Raw genomic sequence first — 25,676 nt, 5'->3', positions numbered from 1 at the left:
ATATAATTGATAAGACTTCACATCTAATTGTATATGTAATAAAGAGAAAAAAATTAACCCAAGATGGCCAGTGAATCTAGATGATTAAAGGATGGTGGTGCCTTCAACCAGAAGAAGAAAGTTCATAAGAGGGCCTGAGGAAGGAGGAAGACAATGAGTTTTCTTTTGTACATACTGAGATATTTATTAGATATCAGTTTTGAAATATCCAATAGTGTTGGTGATATAGGCTGGGAGTTCAGGACAACATATAGAAATATACATCTTGGAGTTATTTGCTAATATTCAGAAAATAACTGATGAAATTATCAAGTGAGATTACAGAGTTAGGAGAAAAGAGAATTCTTAACAGTGCTCTGGGTACACCCAAAGTTAAGGAACAAGAAAGGATGATAATGCAACAATGAGGATTGAGAACTAATAGTTCAGCATGGTGAAAAAAAAATATATCATCAAAAAAACTGAAGCAGTATAAAATGATGCTGAAGGCCACGACAGATGAAAACTGAGAAAAGATCATCAATTTGGCAGTTAAAAGATCATTAGTAACTTTGGAGAGATTAGTTTCAGTTGAACGAGGCAGGAAGAAATGCAGGGTGTGTATTAGTGACATCGAACATCAAATCTAGTTGAGGTATTAAGTACATGAAAAGGAATAGTAAGAGATAAGTTCGAAAAGGTAGAGTGGAATCAAACTGTAGGAAGATTTTAATGACAAGTTATGATGTTTGAACATTATAAATAAAAACTTTCTTTATCGTTCCCTTATAATAGCTTATATGTCTGTTGTCCATTGATGAAGAAGTAGCAAAGCTAATAATAGTAGCTCTTTAAGCAGCATGTGGTTTAAAGTTTCAAGAGAGATCTAATGTCAATGTATGGCAATATGAGATTAGTGAAAGAAATAGCTATTTCTATGGCTTCTTTATGAATAAAACTAATTCTTAAGATGGATGGTGTTTGTCTGACTCCATTTTCTACTTTTACCTCCAAAGGTGATGGGATCAGCCTTCTACTCAAGAAGGAAAAACTGATTCTTTCATGGTAATGCATGGAATCAATCACTCTTGTCTCTCATTTCCTAGTAGATAACTTCAAAGGATTCTCTTACATAGTTTTTGTTATTGTTCTCAGTCATGTCTGACTTCATAATCCCATTTGGGGTTTTTTGGGCAAAGATATTGGAGTCGTTTACCATTTCCTTTTCCAGCTCATTTTACAGAGGAAACTGAGGCAAACAGGGTAAACTGTCTTGCCCTGGGTCACACAGCTAGCGCCAGAAGCCAGATTTGAATTCAGGTTTCCTGACTTTAGGTTCCACCACTCTATCCACTGTACCATCTGGCTCTTCCGACATCTGAATTACAGTGCAAGTTGTTATACCACATTTTGTGGACTGTACCTAACATAAACACCTTGAGTTCATAAATTGGCTTATGGATTGCTTATTCCTGAGGTAAAGATTTTTATCCTACTTCTTGCTAGCAATTCCAGGATCTGTCTGGAATTTCATCTTCTCTTAGGGAAATTCTGATAGAGCAGATCTTCTTTCTCTAGCCAGTAAAACAACTGTCACTATGTCCAGGAGTTCAAAGGCTGAAAGTCTTATTGGATTTAGTGAATTACAAATATAAAGTTAAAAAAAAACACACAAACATGATAAACACAAACAACATGATATTATCAACATCATTAATATTTATAATAAATTGTGAACTTTATTCATTATAATGTTGCTGCTGCTGATAATGCTATTATCATGTAAAAAATGAATGATAGAAAAGAAATTAAACAATAAAAAACTTATCCTTACCGGTGCAGTTTGCCACCATAGAATGGCTTGGTATGAAAAGTAATGCTAGCTGAATATCCAGTCTTTGCACAGTTAACATTTACTTTTCCACCTAATTCTACCCAAGGAACTGTCAAAATTGATCGGGCGTATGCACATGGCAGGGAAAATGTATACTCCTCTCCATGCTCCAAAAGACTAAGAATACCTGAAACATAATTGTGGTTAGCATTAATAGCAAAAATTATTAAGACAGTCAAAATACTACAATTTTTCTGTGACATATTTTAAAATCATGGCTACATTTTGCTCAACATACATATAACTTGATATGAACTACTGGATTCCTTAGAGTAACAATATCTGCTAAAAAACAGTGAATTTGGGTTGTTTTTAACCACAAAACTGGAAGCTTCCACAACAGTATCACTGGAGTACATATTACAAAGATATTATAAATCAAATAAGGTTTTAACAAAGTCTTTCTATTGCTTCCAAGAAAACCTCCCTTAGATAGTGTCAAAAACAGACCAGTTTTTACACAAAATTACCTGTCTCTATGGATTACATTACAGAATGAAGCTCTAAAGATTCAGCCACTGTTAATCAATTCTGACAATCACTAGTCTGAGGAAGGTAAAACTAAGTCATAGACACCCAGAACTCAGCTATTTTGATGTTGTTTTGGTTTTTTTTCTTTTAAACATGAGAAAATAATGTTCCCTGAAAATCCTAAAAATCAATGCTCCGGATGCTTCAACTCTTAGCATTTTTGCTAATGAAAAAGAATAAATAAATAACTTTCTTATCTAAAAAAGTTCTTACTATAAATATAAATTAATTAAAACGTTTTCACAGTTGCTGACACTCCCATTTCACAAGAGAATTTGACTATCACAACTTCTTTTGTTTGACATTTCATGGTTTACAAAGAACTTTTAAAAAGAATCTCTGATTCTTACCATCTTTGAGGGAGGTGGGAAAAATTATTATTATCCTCATTTTACAGAAATCAGGAATCAATTACTTCTCCCAAATCAAACTAACCATTTCAAAGTAAATTGTAGACTTGAATCACATATGTCTAGCAAACAAATTCAGAACAAAACTTGAGCTAAAGATGTTTCATTTTTACCAGTGAATAGCTATTTCCATTTACCTATGAATGACTTTTTGAATTTAACTTTTCGATGAATCTGCTCAAATTCTGCTTAACCTCCCTTTTCATTTACTGATATAGAACTAAAGTATAAAATGCTTTTAAAATGTATAGATTTTGGGGCAACTAGGTAGCACAGTGGATAGAGTGCCAAGCCTGGAGTCGGGAAGACTTGAGTTCAAACCTGGCCTGAGACACTTCATTGCTATGTGGCCCAGGCCAAATCACCTAAGTCCTTATTACTCTTCTGCTTTAGGACTGACACACAGCATTTATTCTAAGACAGAAGGTAAGGATTAATTTTTTAAAAAATGTATGTAGTTTTAGAAATAAAGAAATTTAGAAATCAGTGCCCTCCTTTCTACAATGATCTGGAAAATCCTATGACCTAAGTGCTGCCAATTATTTTTCTAATTCATAATTACATTTCTATCTCAGTAACTAACATTTTATATTATAGTCTTTATATTATATGTCTTTCTTCTTCAAATAAAATTTTTCCCACCTACCTTCTCCAACCATTGTCACTCCTATTGACATTCCCAAGAATTTGCTTTTAGTCCAAACGTGAGCATTTACACACATCTTCCTCTCTGCACATTCTGCATAAAACCCTGAGACTGGAGGATGATGAGATACTTGCTCAGCAACAAATCTGACAGTATAACAGTCTGATTCCACCTGGTTCAAAGGCTCTGGTAGAGAAGCCTGATCTGAGATTGCCTGAGAGGAAGAGCTGGTAGTCATACTGGATGCTACATCACTCTTCGGCATCCTCCAGGAGCAGTGAAATGTTTCTCCAATGATGGGATTGTAGGGTTTCTTTGCAATAGCTCCCTTACGGCCTTCATGAAATGAAGTAAGATAGTACTCTACAAAACGGATCATTCTGTCTTCTGCAGTAGTTCCATTAGTGATAGATATAAAGAGGTCTGGATGAGACATAAAGTCTGCATACATTTCCAGCAAAGAACGTTTCTCTAGTATAAAGGTAGGAAGAACCACCTAAAACCAATAACAAAAAAATCCAATAAGGACAAAGCTAATCTTCATATGCAGAAATCTTTTATATTTACACTTGAAAATTAATCTATTTAAATGTTTGTTTTTTAAAAACGGGGTTAAAAATGGTGACTACAACAATGTAATTGGGGGAAAAAACACACACCCCCAAAATCAAAGGTAAATATATATAAGGAGAAAATAGGAATGAAATGAAGAGATATGAAAAAACATTCCCAACCAGCCTCTTCATGACAGTAGAAAGTCCATAAATGTTACACAGTACACGTTTTGGGATTTTTCAATGTATGGATCAATTGTACTGCCTTTTTCTTCTTAAAAAATTATAAAATATGAAATATCTCTCTAGAAGGTAGACATTGATAACGCTATTCAATTCTTTTATACCTACAGGAGGGTAATACTTTGCCAATTACCCTTGTCTGACATTCTCCCTTCACTTTTTGCCCAACTAACATCAAGTTCACTTGTTTTAACTGAAAGTCTATAATAAATATTAAATAAGGAAAAAAATCTGCTACAAGTAATTGTATAATATGCTAAATATAAAGCCAACCTCTTCTTGTGGCTTTGTGATTTGAGCAGAATGGAAAATGATAATGGCTAGCATTTATATAGTGCTTAAAGTTTGCAGAGTACTTTAAATAGGTTATCTCATAAGATCCTCACAACAATCCTGAAAACCAGATACTATTACAAATGAGGAAACTGAGGCTAGCTAAACTTAAGTTACTTTCCTCAGGGTCACACCTCTAGTAAGTAACTGAGACAGCATTTAAATTCAGGTCTTTAAATAAATAAGTTCAGGTCTTCCTGACTTCAAATTTAGCACTCTAGCTATTGTGTACTATCTAGCTACCTCCTTAGAGAGAGCCAGCTTAAGGTAAGGGTTACTAGGGAAGTGGTGTCCTGGGGTGGGCTGGGATGGAGGGGTGGTGGAGAAAGACACCTAATTTAAAACAAGGTGGGAAGAATGTTGGAGGAAAAATTCAAAGATATAGGGAACATAGATGCTTTCTATTCCACAGAAATACCAATAAATGCTCCTTTTAGAAAAATAAAGGGTACTATTAGAGTGGCTACTAGGAAACAAGGGAATGCAGTAAAAAGTACTGACATCACACATTAGATAACAGAAAATACATTTAACTGCTGAATTTCCTTCACAATCAACCCACACTAGAACTTACTCTTGTTAAATCCATGCCCAGTTTAAGCTGTGACAGTAGATGTAGGATAACACTACGCTGTTCTTCCACAGCTCCCAGGTCATCTTCCTTATTATCACAAGTATCTTCTACCTCATCATCTGCATTTATTTCCTCAGGTTCCTGGAAGGAAAATAAAGGATCAAGTATTTAGTATTTAAAAGTACTTATTAAAGATGGCAAAAAATAACATACTAACATGGGTTCAGGGACTAAAATAAATTAAGGTGAGCCTAAAATCAATTAGGAAGCAAATGTGAATTTGAATTAAAGTATAAAATACTATATATCCTTCAGAACTGGAATGATAGTAATCAAGAAAAGTTTTACTTGAATGTAATTTGAGGTGACAAATTTTAAAGCTCAAAAAGAAATTTTGTGAGCTGGGTTCAGCACTATATTCATGTCTTAAATTTAAGGTAAGACCCTTGAAGAAAATTTCTATTTTAAAAGGCCTATAATAAATGAGAGAACATTAAGAAATATAAATCCAGTTCACCTTCAGCAAAAAGAAATCAAAGCAACAAGAACCATTGAGGAAGCGCATATAAAAATTAACCAGTTACTTAGAATGAGTAGAAAAGGTAAAGTTGTTTTCATCTTTTTCAGTTAGATTTTAAGACTTTTTCTAATCCATAGCCAAAGAAGGAACTATTGGTGAGTTTTAGTGAAGATCAAAGCATACCACATTCCTCTTTATTTTCTTCATGAGATTTTTATTTTATGTACGATGTGTCTTCTATCATGACATGAACAATATGGATATATGTATTGCATGAAAGTACTGGTATAAATCTATAGCCAGACTACACTGCCTCAAGAAGGGGGAAGGAAAGGAAGGAGAAAATCTAAATCCTAAAATGTCAGAAAGCAATTGTCAAAAATTGTTTCTACCTGTAACTGAAAAAAATCAATAAAAAAAATTTTTAAGACTTTTTCTAAATCTAGTAAAGTGGTTTTATAATAGCTGAAAACTTTTAAAATATCTCTTAGGAGGCCCAGTAATGAGAATTCTATTTTCTTAATGCAATACTGGGAAAAGAACATTTCACAATACAGTATAAAGTTTTTCCCATTGTTCTGAGAAATAATGTAAAGATTCAGTATTGAGATTCTCTGTCAATAAAGCAGGGAAACATTCTTGTCAAGAATAAAATGGTACAATAAGACAAAAATCTAGCCAGTACCACTGAAATTTTTTATTTTGAAAATCACAGACCTAGGCCTAAAGACAGGGGATTCCAAGTTCAATTCAGGTCTCAGACACTTCCTGGCTGTGTGAACCTGAGCAAGTCACTTAAGTTTAATTGCCTAGCCCTTACTGCTCTTCTGTCTTGGAACCAATAATTAGTATCAACTCTTAAGAAAAAAGGTAAGGTTTAAAAAAAAAGTAGGCACAAGGAAACTGCATTCTATCAATCATCAGAGTAGGTGTTTATTGATATAATTGGTCTTGAAATAAAAGAAACACTGAGGAATTTGAAGTTAACACAGCTCAATCCTTGCTTTCTTTCAATAGCTATTTTTATGTTTAACAACATTATCAAAGTAACTTTTCCTGGTAGTCAATTTACATCAGTTTTGTGATGATTTTAAGATGACTTCTTTCAGTATTCCCTTTCAGGGAACAAGGAACTTTAACTCCAGAGATATTAAACATCATAACCACACATTTGTGAAACAATAACAATGGAACCACAAACTGTAGTATCTTACTGAAAAGACTTATATATGAAGATAATGATCCAAATGAATGGATTAGTAATGCAAATATAGCTTTAGAACTATTAACAGATTACAAAGATTACTTTGTATATCAGAACTATTTCCAGGAACAATGTCATTAAAATTTAAATATAAAAGATATCTTTAAGGCAAAAGATTGAACTGTTTATACAGGTGGTTGGGGTATTTTGGATGGTTATAGTAAATTCTATTTAGCACCTTTAAAAATTCATTCTTTTTTTCCAGGAATTCTTGGAATTTTAAAAGTTCTAAGAGACATAAAACAATCTGGCATAATCGTTACTCATTTTTATAGATGATGAAAATAAAACTCAAGAAAATTAAATGAGATAGCAATTATAAAAATAAGGACTTAAACTCTCAGTCCAGCATTCTTTCTACAACACAAGTAAAGAATGACTTATTAGTACAGTGAAATAAAGGAAAATTATTCTATTATCAAGTTACTTCTTTTGAAATTCTGGTATTTATTAAGGATTTTGATAGCTCTCTTCTTTCCTACATACTTTTTTGCATATGTGTGCTCTTAAAAAATAAACCACAGGGATAACAAGCTAACTCTCAGAGGACCAAGATTATACTTGAGCAAATGAAATATTAATTAATGGAAAAATATGTTCTAAATCTTCTGAACTTTGTGGAAGCCCCAACAAACAGTATACTTGACAGATTTAGTGACAGAACCGTTTAAATAATTAACTTCTTGGGAAATTTAGGATTTAAAAAAATTGTAAGAATTAATGTTGAACAAAGAAAGCAGAACCAGGAGATCAGTATCAACAATGACTAAGAAAAAGTTAAAAAAAAAAAAACAACAAAAAACACTAAGAGTAGATGATGAACTTGGATTAAATACAAGGACCAAAATTGCTTCCAAAGGACAAATAATATACTCTGAGGAGTATGAGGTTATCCATGTCAAATGTTATCTATTCTTTTTTTTTTTTTTTTCAAATGTTATCTATTCTGACAAATAAGGCCATTATGTTAGTGGTGTACTTAACTATTTTCCCTTTTTGCAGGAGAGGTTCTGGGTAAAGGAGTGAGAAATAGATAAGACAAAACAAAACTTATGAAGGTTTTTAAAGGGGAAAAACAAATTCTTGGTGTTCTTACCAAAACCAAAAAGCTAAGATGATCTACAAAGGCCTAAAGGGAAACCTCAACATTCCATAAAATAGCCATGTTCCTTTGGCTATACCCCTTTGTCTTCCCACTAACTACCAACAGTTGGTACATATTTTGTTGGTGAATGTCTTCCCACCTCCTCCAAAAATCCTTTGTTTCCTTACCACTCAAGGGAAATACCAATCTATAAATGTTTTGTATTCTGGCACACTATCATGGATCTATGTACTAATGTACATACATAATACATTTCAGCATGCCTGGATATCTAGACCTATCTTATATCCTCATTCTATGTTCCCAATTACACTGCAAGAACATTGCAAGTAGATAATGCACCTCTCTGAGTTTAAATTATAACATATTCCTTTTTGGCTCATCTTCCTTGCTATCTGGAGGTATTTCCCAATGTTTTGTACTGGGTGTTTTCTGCTATAGAGCAGTGATGGTGAACTTTTTGGAGACTGAGAATCCAAACTGCAACCCTCATGCCTCATGTGAGCCCCTGGCATTACCCCAGACAAGGGAGGGAGGAAGTGCTCCCACTGGGCTGCTGGGCAGAGGGGTGGGTCATGTGAGAAATGTCCTCAGGTGTGCATGGAGAGGGGAAGGGGAGCATCCCCCTCTAGCACATGTGCCATAGGTTCACCAACATGGCTCTATTGGCTCTTTCATGAAGCTAAAGCACCGTCTCCTCAAGAAGTCCTTCCTGATCACCCCAATTGCTAGTGCTCTCCATCCCTACCTGGAATTTCATCTCTTTGCATATATTGTATTTATTTATATTTTTGACGTATGTATATTGCTTGTATCCCCAAGTAAACTACTTGTAAGAAGGGATTTATTCATTCTTTCTTATAATCCAGCACCTAGCACAATGCCTTATATGCAAAAAGTGTTTAATAAATACTTAACTAATGAAAAGGTTGGACTAGGACTCTATAAGGTTACTTTTCAGTTATAAAACTCTTATGATTCTATAAATAATGGTGTGTGTGTGTGTGTGTGTGTGTGTGTGTGTGTGTGTGTGTGTAGCATGCACACTCTCAAGTAGGTAGCTCAGTGTGCCAGGCCTGAAGTTGTGAGGACCTGGGTTCAAATCCAGCCTCAAACACTTCCTAGCTGTGTGACCCTGAACATGGAACTTAACTCCACTTGCCTAGCCACTGCTGTTCTTCTGTCTTAGAAGTAATACTAAGGTAGGGGTTTTTAAAAAAACGATGCTTGAGATTTCTCAGTGTTCCATCTTCCCTTTTTTAATACCTTTAACTCTAGCCTGATGCCCTAATCTGCTGTTTTCAACTTGTTTTCCCACCTAACAATCTGAGGATGAACTATTTACTTTTTGCTACCTAGACATTTTTTTCATGCTTCTTCATTCCCAATCTATTTTCTTGTGCCTGTGGAATGGGGAGGAAAATTTCCCTTCATCTTACACTTATTTTATATTTTTCCCCCTCCCATTTTCTTGTCTTGACATTTCTACCTTCTCTAATAAGGATTTACTCTTCCCACTGCACTCAATTCAATGCAAGATAAATGTCATTGGACTTCTCAGAGCGTTGGAGTTCCATTAACAAACCAATGAAAACAGCCTTCTGTTTTTTATTATTGGATTTTCATGCCATTGGTGTTACATTACTCTTTTTTCTTAAAAAAATAAACAAACAAAAAATCTCTGCTTACTTTCTGTCTTAGAATCAATTAATATTAGTTCCAAGGTGGAAGAGAGGTTGGGGCTAGGCAACCGGTGTTAAGTGATTTGCCAGGAGCAACACAGCTTGGAAGTGTGTAAGGCTACATCTGAACCCAAGACTTTCTGTCTCCAGGCCTGGTTCTCTATCCATTGAACCACCTATATGCTCTTACAATAATTTTCCCATATCATCACCACTGACATTTACTGCTGACTTTCTGGTCTTAGACTTACTTCTACCTACTCAGAATCAAAGACTGGTACAGATAGAAACCAAGTTGGTCCCTGTGGAGTCTTTGACCTTTGCTCTCACACATGAGATATTGTCACTTTCTGAAGAGGTGTGACAGGGCCACACCTGTCCCTTAGGAATACTGTTTTAGGAGTTATGGAGAGACTGAAAAGAGGGAGATCAATGACAAAGCTATTATAACAGTTAAGAGAGAAAGAAGTGATTAGAACTTGTACTTATTATCAAAGTCAACACAGCTTTTTGCCTGAGTGTTACTAAGAATTATGTGCCTAGTTAGGAGATTATATGTACATACACACACACACACACACACACACACACGCAAACAATAAATTAATATTATATGGCTAATATATGACAAGTGGCAAATAGCTGTTATACAGAATAAATTATCTGAGAGATAAGAGAAGATTCATTTTACCACTGTCTAGGTTAGCTACAGAGAAGAAATCTTTATTAAGATAGGTCTTCTTGGGGCCTTAACTGGCAATCTTTAAATAATCAGAGAGGAAGTCAAGTATTTCACAGAAGGAAAAATCTCATAAACAAGACATAGAGGCAGAAAGAGACATGGTATGCCCTGAGGGAAAAAAGATCAATATTACTGGAGCAGAGGGTTCATTAAAAGACAATGAAATGTCCTTTCATGGTAAATACTGTTGAAGAGGTCACAGGATTTGGAACTATAAGAATCTTTAAAGACAATTTGGTTAAAATTCTTGTTCTAAAATATTTATAGCTACTCTCTTCATAGTGGCAAAGATCTGGAATTTAAGGGATTTTCAACAACTAGGGGATGTCTAAACAAGTTGTAGTATAAGATTGTGATGAAATACTACAGTGCTATAAGAAATGATGAGCAGATTAATTAAAACAAAAAAACAAAGATGGAAAGACCTATGTGAAATGGAGAGAAATGAGTAGAACCAAGAGAACGTTATATACAGCAACAGAAATATCGTTTGAAGAATGATTTGTGAATGTGCACCTCAAGAGAAAGAACTGATAAATAAAAACAAGCAAGATATAGTTTACACACACACACACACACACACACTCTTTTTTTTTTTTTTTTTTTGGTAAAATGATGCCTTCTCTAGAATAGGCAGGGGGAAAGAAAAGGAAATATTTGGGAACTTTAATCTAACAAACAAATAACAAAATTTTAAAAAGTTTTTCAAAGAAGGAAAATGGGGGCAGAGAAGTTAAATGACTTGCCCAAGATTACTCAGAAGTTAGAAAGTAGCAGAGCCAGGAAAAGAAACTAGGGCTTCTCATTCCAGATCCAGGATACCATTCTAGAAGTAGATAGTACATGAATGGCTATTCTGTTGGATCCAATGACCATATTTTATGAGGGCATGTGGTGGTGGTTGGGGGCAGGGGGAGGTTGCAAAAGAGGAGCCAAGAGAGTGTTTCTGTAGCAGCAAAGCTGAAGCCATTCCTAGAATCTTCCCAAATCAACCTTAAAATAGAGCCTCAAAATGACAGGAGTCATAAAACCAAAGACAAGATGGAGAATGGGGGCTCTCCTGCAGAAAATGATTGGAAAGGTAGGTAAAAAATTTCCATTTTTACGGAACAAAGGGGAACCAGAAGTAAAACTGCATACAGTGAAGTACGGACTGACCACCCTCCACCTACTGCACCAGGTTCCGAGTGTGGAAAGAGGCCAACTTTGGAAATCTGGGACCCTACCTAAACCAAACACAGAGCACTCCACACCCACTCCTTGAAGTCCCAAGCCTTGGCACTAGCTCACAGGGAAGACCATAGCACTTAGCCCTTAAAGCCCCTGACTCCTGGACAAAAAAGCTCACAGTGCTGAGTCCTGTAAGCCATCAGCAAAGGAAACAGAATCAGCAGCTTTCAGAATTCCCAGTCCACAGATGGAACTGGGAAAATGAGAAAACTGCAAAAGAAACACCTTTTAATAGCAAATTTCTATGGAGACAAAGAGCAAAGCACAGATTCAGGTGAGATCCAAGCAACCACATTTAAAACTTCAAAGAAAAATGGGAATTGGTCTCAGGCACTAGAAGAACTCAAAAAGGAATTTAAAAATCAAATGAGTGAGGTAGAAGAAAAATGGGAAAAAGAAATGAAAGTAATGCAAAAAAGAAAAAAAAACAGTTCAAAAAATAAAACTAGTCAATTGAAGAAAGAAGCACAAAAATCCAATGGAAAAAAAAGAGAACCATGAAAAACAGAATGGGCCAAATAGAAAAAGAAGATCAAAAATTCAAGGTAGAAAATCATTATTTAAAAATTAGATTTAGGCAAATAGGAGTCAATGATTTCATGAGACATCAAGAAACAATAAAACAAAATGAAAAGAATGAAAAAATAGAAGAAAATATAAATTATTTCACTGAAAAAACAAATGACCTCAAAAATAGATCCAGGAGAGGTAATCTAATAATTATTGCGCTACCTGAAAGTCATGATAAAAAAAAAAAAGGCCTAGACATCATATTACAAGAAATTTTCAAAGAAAACTGCCTTGATATTCCTGAACAAGAGACAAGGGAACCAGATTTACAACCAAGAGTCATCTACTCATCAGTTTTGATGATGAGTAGATATATATTCTTTCAAGAGGAAAAATGGTTATTTAATAAAATAAAAGAGTTTCAAGCATTCCTGAAGAAAAGACCAAGCTTAAACAGAAAATGTGATACCCAAATACAAAATTCAAGGGAAGCATAAAAAGGTAAATAAGAAAGAGAAAAAACTTATGGGACTCAATAAGGTCAAATTGTATATATTCCTATATGGAATGATGACATTTAAAACTCTTAAAATTTTTATCATTATCATAGTAGTAAGAAGAAGTATACATAGACTTGTGTGGTAGAGTAAGCTATTTAGGATGCTATGCCCCCCCCCCCCAAATCAAGGAGTGAAAAAGAAGATTGCACTGAAAGATGTGAGTGAAAAATTCCCTATCCCCTTACATGAGGATTAGATTTTAATGTTAGCAGAAGTCTTGAGATAATCATAATTGTAATACTAACACAATCCTAGCATAAGTTGTAATTTTAGTAGGCCTTTTGTGATTGTTTTAGCATAAGTATTAAGGTTGAATTAAGTAATTAAAAATATATTTAATAAGTGTTAGCATAGACAGTGTCAGCCTCACCCTCCAAATTTGCTATATCATGCACCATCAGCAATAATTATGATCTTGAACTAGGCCTGACCCGGGGTTCAAAGCCTGGTACCACCCCAAACCACCCACTCTTAACTTTGCATCACTAGTTCAGACTCCCCCACTTCCCACTTTTCCGTCAAATGATTTCTTCTACCAATAAGAAGCATTTCCTAGTTGTCCTAACCAATGAACATTGCTTCCATGTGCCTTTATTTTTTTAAGGTATAACTATTGTCTTAGACTATTTTTGTACTGGTATAAAAATTGTCTAATTCCTTGGGGATAAAAGAAGTCCTCTCACAGTGGTCAGAGTCTTTTGGTCTTGACCAGAAATCTGGCTCTGTTGTGAGACCAGCCCTCTTAATAATAAACCTATTTCTTTATGGCTTGGAGACTTTGCTTATCATTTGCGTTCCTATGGTTAGAAATTATGCAACAGAGAAATGGGAAGAGAGAGGTAAAATGGAGTAAATTATATTACATGAAGAGACATGAGGTGGGGAACAACTATTACAATGGAAGGAAGAGGGTTGGTGATGAACAATATCATATTTTAATTATGATTATTAATTTTTTATTAAAATTATTATTAAAATTTTGAATTTAATAATTCAAAAACATGTGACCACTTCAGGAGATTCCTTATTTACCATAATCAAGATCTACCTGTATCCTAAGATAAACATATGATGTCCAAAATCAATCTAGTTTTTTCCATTATTCAGAAATCCTATTTTTCATACTGCTTCTCCAATATACTTTCCCTAGCTGCTATTCAAAAAATTTTCCTGCTCCATACATCTCCCAACTCACTAAATTTTTCAAATTTCTCTCCTCTCTCTCTCTCAACAAATAAACCAATGATAGAGGCTATCTGGCATGAATTCCCTCATCTATCATTATCCCTACAATTCAGTTTTTCTATTGTTACAACTATCCTTTCATTCTTTCGTCTAAATACAGAGAAAAAGAGATATATATGCTTTTTCCTCTAATGGTAATCTCCATTTGTGACCTACTTATTTGGCTATCACTATCATCTTTCTGGTACCTTCAACTTCTTTCTTATCACTGGTTCCTTCTCTTCTGCCTTCAAGTATGCATAGTTATACAAAACCTTGGGAGAACCAGGCTACCTATTTCTCTTATATTTTATTGTCATGTATTTCATATGTATAGTTTAGAACTATTGCCATAACTTTCTCATCACACGTTCCCTCCTTAATGTTATTATTCAGGTTTAATTTTTTTCATCAATTTATTGCTTTTGTGAAAGTCTCTAATGCCTGACTCCTCAACAATTTTGAAAACCATTTCTTAGTTCTCATAATCCTTGATTATCTGTATGTTGAGATTTAAGACACAAAGCCAAGGATAATTCTAGTGGACAACAACATGAGGAAGAAACAGTCCTGTACTTGAATACTTGTTCTACCACAAAATGAAGGGGCTTATCATTTCTTTCTTTCTTAAAAAATCTTATTGGGGCAGCTGGGTAGCTCAGTGGAGTGAGAGTCAGACCTAGAGACAGGAGGTCCTAGGTTCAAACCCGGCTTCAGCCACTTCCCAGCTGTGTGACCCTGGGCAAGTCACTTGACCCCCATTGCCCACCCTTACCACTCTTCCACCTATGAGACAATACACCAAAGTACAAGGGTAAAAAAAAAAATCTTATTAATAGATTTTATTTCCAAGTATCTCATCCCTTCCCTCTTCTCTCCATATGATATAAGGCAACATCCAGCAAACAGGTAAGTATGTGTGTGTCTATACATAGATATAATACACACACGCACACACACACACATACACACACACACATATATATATATATATATCATGTTTTTATGTTTCCATTTCTCAGTTTATTCTCTAGAAGCAAACATTTACAAGTTATTCTACAAATATTAAATCTGTAGCTGTATGCAATGTTCTCTTGGTGCTACTTGTTTCATTCTTCATTATCTCATGTAGTTCTTTCTAAATTTTTTAAAAATTAAGTTGCTCATCGTTTCTTATGGCACAGTAATATTCCAACATAATCATATACAGCAATTTGTTTAGCCATTCCCCAATAGGTATCCTCACAATTTCAAGTTCTTTGCCATCACAAAGAGAGCTATTATAAATGTTTTGGAATATATAGGTTCTTTTTCCTCTTTCCCTCATCTCCTTGAGAAACAAACCCAGCAACAGTATACAATTTTATAACTCTCTGGGAGCAATTCCAAATTGCTCTCTAAAATGGTTGGATCAGTTCACTGTTCCACCAACATTGTATTAGTGTCCTCACTTTTCCAAATCCCCTCCAACATTTTTCATTTCTCTCTTTTGTTGTTTTAGTCAATCTGATGGGTATGAGATGAAATCTCAGAATAGTTTTGGTTTGCATTTTTTCTTAGCGATTTAGACCATTTTATCATATATTTACATATGGCTTTGATTTCTTCATTTGAAAACTGTTCATATCTTTTGTCCATTTATCAATTGGGCATGTAAGGAATTAAATTAAGGGTTTGAATAAATATGTGAGAATTCTAAATTAATATGGTGGTCGCCGATTTAAAAATATTATAGCTCAAGCCAAAATGACTTTTAATAGCTTTTATTTACAAAAAGGGTAGAAACAGTGAAAGTAGAGAAATTCAAAAAGAGGGTAGAGAAGATGTCTACGCTATCACACTAAATACTGCTCTAGTGGTGCTTGGCTCAGCCCAGAAGGACTTGTTAACCCTCACCCTGAGGACTGGGAGTTCCACCCACACAGACTCCTCCAAGAAGGGAAGGCCTCTCTGAAACTAATCTCTCTCCAGACACCAGGAAAGGAAGGCCAGCTACTCATCCAACCAAGAGACAGTCCAAGTCCCAATTTACCTCCAAGACGCAGGTCACCAGTTAAAGACGACTACTGAAGACTGCTTGCAGAAGACTGCCCAGCTGAAGAAGTTCAGGGCTTTTATAGTGACTTCTTGTCCCTTCTCCTCTTCACATGGGCCAATCACAGCTTCCAAATTGCCTAGCACGGCCCAGGAGGGCAGTGTCTGTGGGATCCACTTCTCACCTCTGAAGGTATTAACTCTCATCATAGGCCTCTGAAGGTGTCAATTTTTATCATAGGATTCACAAGTTTCTGACTGATTGAGTTATCACCCACTTTAGCAAATGACTTGCCAAACACTTACTTATGTTAAGTAGGGGTGCTTTGAGTTGGGAGTTATCACTCATTTTAGTAAATTGACTTGTAATCACAAGTAAGTGACTTGTGAATTCTCTTTCTTGATGGCTAACAAAGTTTTAACTCAAAATAGACAAAAAAAATAAATTTCCTTTCACAGACAGATGGCTCTCATTCTTATAACTCTGACAAAGTTCTCTTTATGTTTTAGATATAAATAAGACCTCTATGTGAGAGACTGAAAAATTTCCAATTTTCTGTTTTTCTTCTAATCATGGCAACATTTGTTTTATTTGTACGAAAACTTTTCAATGTGCACCCCACAATGCACTCCATCTCTTGTTGACTCATAAATTCGTCTCCTATCCATAAATTTGATAGGTAATACACTCCCTGTTCTAATTTGCTTAAGATATCTTCTTTTGTATCTAGATCCTATATCCATTTAATCTTATCTTAGTGAATGGTGTAAGATAATGGTCTATGGTCTATATCTAGTTTTTGACAAACTGCTTTTCAGCTGTCCCAGCAATTTTTTACCAAATAGTGATTTCTTATCTTAATAGCCTGGATCTATACTTTTGTCAAATACAAGATTACTATAATCTTTTACTGCACTTTGAAAAATATTTATTCTGTTCCACAGTATCAGATAATTAGCCAGTATCAGATAATTTTGATAATTACCACTTTATAACAGTTTTAAATCTAGTACTGCTAGACCACCTTTCTTTAAATTTTAACTAAATTAATTCTTTTGATATTCTTGATCTTTTATTCTTCCAAATGAATTATTTTTTCTAGTCCAGTAAGATAGTTTTTTTTTGGTAATTTGATTGGGATAGCACTGAATAGGTAGAATTGTCATTTTAATTATATCAGCTCTGCCCATCCATGAATAATTAATATTTCTTTAATTATTTAGATCTGAATTTATTTGTGCAAAAACCATTTTATAATTATATTTGTGTAGTTTCTGGATTTCTTTTGGCAGGTATATTCCCAGGTATTTTATTCCATCTGTGATTATTAAATGAAGTATCTCCTTCTCTTTTTGCAGGCTTTGTTAGTCATATATAAAAATGCTGATGTTGCTAGTATGTCTAATATTATGTTAGATAATATGGTGATAATGGGCATTCATGTTTCACTCCCACATCTGCTTCTTAAAACATTCCTTCCTACCCCCAAACTTTCACTGATACTACTCTACTCTAGATGTCATGCAAGTTCTATCTCTTTCCCTAGATAGCTTTCCTCCTTCCATTCAACTGTTGCTAAAACTCAACCCTCAGGTCTCTTTCCTTGTTCAAGTCAGCCTCTACAAGTTCATTTCCCCATGAAATGATTCAGTGATCACCCTGTGCGTATCCATGGCCAAGCCACTTCATCTCCTTGGACTTCAGACTTCTTCATTTCTAAATTAAAGGTTTGGAAACAAAGCACTCTAAGGTTCCCTCCAACTCTAAAAATGTTGTGATTCTTTGACTCTTAAATTTATCATACTCAATCTGAGTTTAGTTCTAGTCCCACGTCTCTAACTGATGACTGGACATTTCCACTTAAATGTCTAAAATGACACATACCATTCAATATATCCACAACCAACAGATCATCTTCACTTTAGAATTCTCTTCACTTCCAAATATGTCTACTTTTACCAATAGTATCAAGATTACTTTCTCTTTAGCTCATTTTTTTCTTTCATTCCCCATATCCAATCCAATTACTAATACCTATAAATTCTTCCTTCAAAATATCTTTCGTCCTCTCATTTTCACTTTGAGGTTGCTTGGTGGTGCAGTGGACAAACTGCTAGACTTGGTGTCAGGAATGAGAACAAATTTGGCTATGAAAACTTACTATCTAGCTGTGCGACCTGGAATAAGTCACTTAACTTCTGTCTGCCTCAGATACAAAATGAGATTACCTCCCAGGGTTGTTGTGAAGATTAAATGAGATAATATTAGTAAAGCACTGAGCACAGTGTCTGGCACACAATGGATGCTTAATTGATACTTATTTCTTTCCACTGAAACCCTTATCACCTTTTGCCTTAATTATTTCATCAGCGTCCTAAATTCCAGATTCTCCCCTTTGCAATCCATTTAGTATTAAATTTAGCAAATCATACTTACTTTTTCATGAGTAAAATGAAGGGAGTAAGGGATTCCTTCCAGATCTAAGAAAATATAAACCTATAATAGTGCCTACTTGATGCAACATATAAATCCAAATTCTGTCTGGTTTACAAAGTCCTTCATAATCAGTCCCATCCTTGCTAAGTAATCTAGCTTTCCATTTAACCCAAACAAAAAGCATTTTTCCCCTCCCTGATTGCTTCTTAGAGCACCTCCTCATACTTTCCCCTGCCTTCTGTCCTTGTCTGTGCAGTTTCCTCTTGTAATACTGACCCAACTCCTTGCCACAAAGCTAAATTTTGTTAACCTTTCAAGACCACACTTGAGTCCTTTATCTTCTACTTTCCCTAACTATTCTCATGCCCTTTGATTTTAAACTTTTCTGAATTCCAACAGCATCATGATCTATATCATGCAATGTAATACCTAAGACAGACTGTCTTAAAATAGTAACATTTGACATTTATTAATGTTTATGAAGCACTTGATACAGTCTCATTCATGCCTCACACCAATTCTATAAGGTAAGTACTACTATCTCCATTTTATTGCTCTCACAATTGAGGCTCAGTTAAGACTATGTGACTTGCTTTGTAGTCACACACTTAGAAAAAGACTGGAATCCAGGTCTTCTTGAACCAAAGAATCTCTCCATTATGCCACAATGCCTCTCCATCGAGAAGTTGTAGTCAAAACTTGGAGGTTGAGAACATACACCATTCTAATCAACATAAAGAAATATATTTCAAAGAACTTGTCTTACTGACTTCTGACTGAAAAGATTAGTTGATCAATAGTCTTATTCAGCAAAAAATTTAAAATTAGGATGAGAAAGGGGAAAAAGAATGAAACTTTTTGTAGCTGGTCATACTTATATTAAAAAGTCACAGGAAAAAAGGAAAGTCTCAAATTCCTCAGAAGATACAATATTTGAATTTTTTAAGTTTTTATAGCATAAAAAGGATAAGCAGAAAAGGTATATGTTTATAAGATACTACACCTTAGCAGAAAAGACTTTTTTCTAAAAAAAAGATATTTTTCTAACATTAATTCAGGGTGAAGAGTAACTCAAATTATCTCAGTAAACTCTAATTACTAATGTTTCTAAATTAAATAACTAAAAGAAATACTTCATGCTTTATAACTTCTTACCACTTTCATCCATTGAATCCACATGTTTACATTATCTTACCTTTGTTAAGAGTCCAGATTCTGAAATAGATGGCTCTTCTTGGACTGCCACTGGCTTATTCTGCTCAGGTACAAAGGTTTGATCATCTCCATTCTTATAGTGGTTTGGCAAAGGTAGTTTTGGTTCCAACCATTCGATTGTCGTCCCTGAAGAAGTAAGAGGTAACTTTTGCTGTAACTTACTCATGATCTGAAAGATCTGGCTTTTACTTTGTTTAGAACCTGCAAAACTAGAAGCAGCAGTTAAAGCTGTTCAGAGGTTCTGTAAGAGAGTCACTTTCAAACTCATTAGCATGCACTCCATGACTGGACAATTATACACAGGAAGCTTGCAATTTGAAATCTGACACTAGATTGAAGTTCTAACCCTGAGATAAAAGCTTGCCTTTTGGTCAAGACTAGAGATCAAAAAGTATTTTGTCACCCTAATGGTCCCTGTATGAACTTCTGACAAAAGCAAAAATTTGAAAGTTAGCACATCAGTGCTAGTGGTATTTTCTAACTATCAAATTTAAAGAGAATTCAAACATAGGACCTAGGGCTTGTTGGAATAATTTAACAAGAAAAACGGCTTCTGAATCTAAGAAAGAAAAATGAACTTAAAAATGGCATTTAAAAAAGATAAACATGCTTATTGATTTACATTCCTAGACTAGGCAATATGTTATCCTCAATCAAGCAAAATTCAACATTTTCTGTGCATCTAAAAAAATGCTACGCTTTTTAAAAAATTCTATACTTTCTTTTCTGCTATGGAAAATGGTTGCTCTATATGCCTTTAAACTGAATAAATAATGCTGGATTACTGAAAGATAGTAGTCACATTTGGAGACCTGTCATCTTCTCAGTTAATGACTCAAATGTCTTCTGTTACCCTCACCTAGTTTAACGAAGCAGATTCAATGTCTAATCAATAATGGAAAATGTTCCATTTGATTTCAGAGGCAGATCTAGGTTCTAATAAAGCTGGGTTATAGAGCGCTATAACAAAACACTCAGGCTGCTGCAGCTAAAACAGCAAAAAGTAAGGGAGTCACTCACCCTGTTAACACTGCCCATGTATTACAGTACAAGTGTAAATTACATAGTGCCTCCTGGAACATTCTGCCAATCAACTTGGTGGCATATACTTGGCTTGGCTATCTCACTTAAGCACATGGGGGGAAAGGAAGGGAATAGTGGCATGGTCCTAACCTGGGGAATACAACTGACTGATCTATTTCAAGAACCATAGTGAGAGAAAACCAAAACATTCCAGCCTTTAATTTTTTTTTTTTAAACCCTTGTACTGTGGTGTATTGTCTCATAGGTGGAAGAGTGGTAAGGGTGGGCAATGGGGGTCAAGTGACTTGCCCAGGGTCACACAGCTGGGAAGTGGCTGAGGCCGGGTTTGAACCCAGGACCTCCCACCTCTAGGCCTGACTCTCACTCCACTGCGCTACCCAGCTGCCCCCAGCCTTTAATTTTGATAAATAAAATCAAGAATCCCTTAGTTTTATGATTTGAGTGAGGGAAAACGGTGAGGAAATCACATACCATTTAACCTCATGAACAGAAATGCTGATAAAGAACTTTAAAATAAAGAGGCTAGTATTCTCTACTCTCTAGGAAAAAATTATTTATCTTTCATAACACTGTTAAAATTGTTCATGAGACCAGATGTTGGGTCTCAACAACTCAAGTTATAAGTGAAGATCATTTACTCTCAGGTTTTTATGACACTGAAAAGAGAGGATCCTTTTTTAGGGGGAGGGGGATGCGATTGGGGGTAAGTGGGTAGATTTGTTATTTCATTGAAGTTGGGACCCTTGTGAGAAAATTTTCTCTTCTTCTTCTTTTTTTTTTAATTTTTAAACCCTTAACTTCTGTGTATTGACTTATAGGTGGAAGATTGGTAAGGGTAGGCAATGTGGGTCAAGTGACTTGCCCAGGGTCACACAGCTGGGAAGTGTCTGAGGCTGGATTTGAACCTAGGACCTCCTGTCTCTAGGCCTGGCTCTCAATCCACTGAGCTACCCAGCTGCCTCCAATTTTCTCTTCTAATAAAGATTAATACCTAGTGTTCCACTAATACTACTTGACATCTGTTGGGTCACTGATAAGTTAAATGACTTATTCTGGGTCACATGGTCAATTTCTTGATTCTGAGGCTGACCCATTAGTCACTCAGCCATGCTGCCTTACTTAAAGATTAAACAAGGGAATGAGGTAGCTAGGTAACACAGTGGGTAGAGCACCAGGCCTGGAGTCAGGAGGACCTGGATTCAAATCTGGCCTCAGACACTTCCTAACTGCATGATCTTGGGCAAGTCACTTAACCCCAATTACCTAAGCCCTTGTCACTCTTCTATCTTAGGTAAGAGTTTACCAAAAAAAGATTCAATAACAGAAGGGAAAGGAATAAGTTTTCTATAGCACCTACTATGTCACAGAAATTGTGCTAGGTACTTTAATTATGTGAACATGAATTTAATATACCTTGATTCATCTTCAAATTTTTCATCAAAGAGATTAACCTTTTATCTACTCCATGGTTATATTTTTCTTCATAGGTGACTTAAGAAGAAATTTCTACAGATTCAGCTTGGAAACCATGATGATTACTTTCATGAGAGAAATTCTAATAGAAGTTCATTAAAAATCCATAAATCTATTTCATAGCTCTTCATGACCTGGCCTCTTCCTACCTTTCTAGTATCTTACACTACTCTCCTCGACATACTCTGCAACCTAACTACACTGGTTGTTCCTCATCTAGAATGTTCTACCTTCTAGTGCTATGTCTCTGCACTGGCCGACTTTCACATTTAAGAGTTCTTGTCCTCTCCTCTGACATGCTCCCTTCAAGTTACCTAAAATGCCATTTTCTTCAATTTGCACTGTCCTCTCTTAGACTACCTTCAATCTACTCTGTACATAACTTGTCTATACCTAAATACTTATATGTTTTAACCCAGCCCCAGCACTTAAGGCTAGGGATTATTTTCTCTTTCTTTGCATCTGTAGCATTTGGTACAGGAGCAGTCACAACATAAGCTCTTAATAAATTCTTGTTGATTTGTAAATCTGTATTCCCAAATTGATGATACTGGAGAAGAATGTACCTTAGAATGTAAGCAAACAGAAGACAGGCCATTTTGCCTTTTATCTATCATAAAACAACAGACCACTAAAGTTGTTTGGTAAACACAAAACAAAACAAAAAAATTTAATTTAAGGACATTCTTCTTATTTTTTTACCTTTCCTTTTTTATTCTGAATGTAAACACCAAAATAGGGTGCATTTCCACAAATACAGCAGCACATAGAGGCCTGTATATAAAACCATAAATTTCCATTTCATACTTCCTGCTTTTAAAAAAAGTATATAATAAATTCGATATACTACTTTCACAAATATCCTTGTCTGTGCTTTCTTCTGAATTTCCTTCTGTTTTCTGTGCAAAAAAAAAAATGTTTCAGTACTCTTTTTTTAGGGGGAGTGGGGGAGAAGGGGAAAATCAGTATTATTAACCATTACCCCAGCCCCTCCCCTCATTATAAACAGAGAATAAAATAAATATAGTAAAGCAAAACAGTAGCCATGTCCCAAAATGTATGACCCTCAATGTACCTTGGGTCTGTCACCTTTCTGTCAAGAGTTGGGTAAATGTTGATCACAGGAGGCACAGTGGGTCATTACACTGATAAGAGTTCTGGTTTCTTTACAATGTTTGTCTTTCTTGTCCTAGTTCTGCTCTCTTCTCTCTGCATTATTTCATACTATATGAGATACTCAGAAAGCTTTCATTTCTTATGGCAGAACAATATTCCACTGCATTCATATATTGCAATGCTTTTGTACATTTCCAATTGATAAGTACTCCCTTTTAGAATTTTGATCTATGGGGGGTAGCCGGGTAGCTCAGTGGATTGAGAGCCAGGCCTAATGATGGGAGGGTCCTAGGTTCAAATCCGGCCTCTAACACTTCCTAGCTATGTGACCCTGGGCAAGTCACTTAACTCCATTGCTTAGCCCTTACCACTCTTCTACTTTGGAACCAATACATAGTATTGAGTATTGATTCTAAGGCAGAAGGTGAAGGGTTAACATTTTTTTTTTATCTATACTTTTTTTTTCCCCACCTCCCCTTTAGATTCAGCAAATTTGTTTTGCTTGGCAGTGTTTTCTCTCCAGTCTTTGCTTCCCTCTTAGCTGCTGCATAACCTCCCATTTCTCTACTAAGTTTGATGTATTTTTACACCAAGCTTGTGTGTTTGAATGTGTATGGGTGTGATTGTGTAAATGCGTGTGTATTGTTCATTTTAGACAAGAAATATTTTTGAATCACAAATGAAAGCTCCATTTTTCTCTTTTAATTCTTTTTGCTCTTTGGTCAAAGAGAAGAGTTTTGGATGCAACTATCAACAATATGGAAATAGGTCTTGATCAATGACACATGTTAAAACCAGTGTTAAAAACATAGCGCATTGGCTATGGGGAGGAGAGGTCAGGGGGTGAAGGGGAAAGTAAGAGCATGAATCATGTAACCATGTTAACTTTTCTAAAAAATAAATATTATTAAATGTTAAAAAAAAGAGAAGAGTTTTGGGATCCTAGTACATTATTTTAAAATGTATCAAAGATATTCATAACACAAATAACTTCAAAATTAAGTATTGAACAAACACAGGGGAATCCAGAACCATGATTTCATTGATGTGAATGCCCCTTCAACAAAATCTGCTACTGAGAGTCTTTAAGATGTACTGCACTTAGAAATTCAGCTGACTTGCCCTGAGTGACATGCATAGTATTGGCAGGTTATGAACTCAAGCTCTTCCTACCTCCGAGGCTGGCTTTCTATACACTGTGGGTCACAGTGGTTCTCCTTCTATTATGTATATACACAAATACATATACCACATAGAGATGAGAACAAGGGCAGGGAGATGCCTATGGTACAATATAAAAGTCGATGCAATGATTTGATAGATCTCAGATCACCTTTTAACCTTCTTATGAATAAAAGGCAGTCTACACCAAATTAAATGTGTGATTCATGAATAAAAATCAACCTGGGGACTCAATAATGTTTTTATCAGCAAACTTCTAGAAAAAGAACTGTAACATAAAGCTTTAAATATCTTTAATGTAAGAGATCTACTTTTAATCTACACCTTACCTGAAGGTAAAGATCCTTTTTGATGTGATGCATGTTGTAGTTGGAGAATGTGAAAGCAGTCACTCAGACAGTTCAGAGTTGCCATGGAAGTTGCTTTGAGCATCAAGAGATCTTGATCCAAGGAAGTAAGATGGCCAGAAGCAGGAAGGCATTCGATTCGTCTAATTAAATCTCTTTGGTGTCCTTCTGCATGAGACATCATCTACATAACACAGCAGATCTATTGGTCACCACTGGGAATTTTGTTTTTTTCTAACAGCATAATACTTTAAATAGCAATATCACTTTAAAGATTATATTTTGCTGCTGACCATATCCTAGAGCTTGTAGAAGTACAAGTCATAAATCTTCAGGTTACAAGTTTAAGTTAGCCACATAAGCTACTTAGTTCCCTTTAAAATTAAAGGTTTGAGAAGAATTCAAGTAGAAACAATGAATTTCTTAAGTATCTCCTCTAAAATGTTCTTTTTACCAGATTGTTGCTTGATCTCACACATAAAAGATAATAATTAATGTTGAAAAACTTAAACACATACAACCATGAACTACAGAGGATACAAGAAAGCAGAGGTGGTCTATCTAGAGCGACTAGCATCAGACAATGTTAATCTAGTAGTAAAAAGATTATCAGGAAGGAAGCCAGGAAAAAAGAGACTGTTCTTCTTTCTAGGACTTTGGAATCTGAACTTCCTGGAAGCAAGGTGGATAATCATAATATGGTCACGGGGAAATGGTTCATAGTGTCTGAAGTGAATCTCTCTCTCCAGTGTCACCTTATGTCATCTCTCAGTGACCTGGAGGTCAAATACCACTGATTAAATTCAGGTATAGATGAGCTTCAGAAA

General features: G+C 35.2%; 1 protein-coding gene across 1 annotated transcript in view; it reads right to left on the bottom strand.

Moving 5' to 3' along the window:
- Nucleotides 1-25,676, bottom strand: part of OSBPL11 (oxysterol binding protein like 11) — a 95,567-nt gene that overhangs the window by 20,884 nt on the left and 49,007 nt on the right. The window contains exons 6-10 of the mRNA XM_044670028.1: nt 24,832-25,033; nt 19,668-19,813; nt 5,165-5,305; nt 3,461-3,956; nt 1,814-2,000 (exon numbers count right to left, since the gene is read on the bottom strand). Of these exons, the coding sequence (XP_044525963.1) occupies nt 1,814-2,000; nt 3,461-3,956; nt 5,165-5,305; nt 19,668-19,813; nt 24,832-25,033 (1,172 nt within the window). The remainder of the gene's footprint in view (nt 1-1,813; nt 2,001-3,460; nt 3,957-5,164; nt 5,306-19,667; nt 19,814-24,831; nt 25,034-25,676) is intronic.

Source organism: Gracilinanus agilis, chromosome 3 (assembly GCF_016433145.1).
Source record: "Gracilinanus agilis isolate LMUSP501 chromosome 3, AgileGrace, whole genome shotgun sequence".
Classification (NCBI taxonomy): Eukaryota; Metazoa; Chordata; class Mammalia; order Didelphimorphia; family Didelphidae; genus Gracilinanus; species Gracilinanus agilis.
Note: the sequence above shows the minus strand (reverse complement) of the source record. Positions and strands in the feature narration are given on the sequence as shown.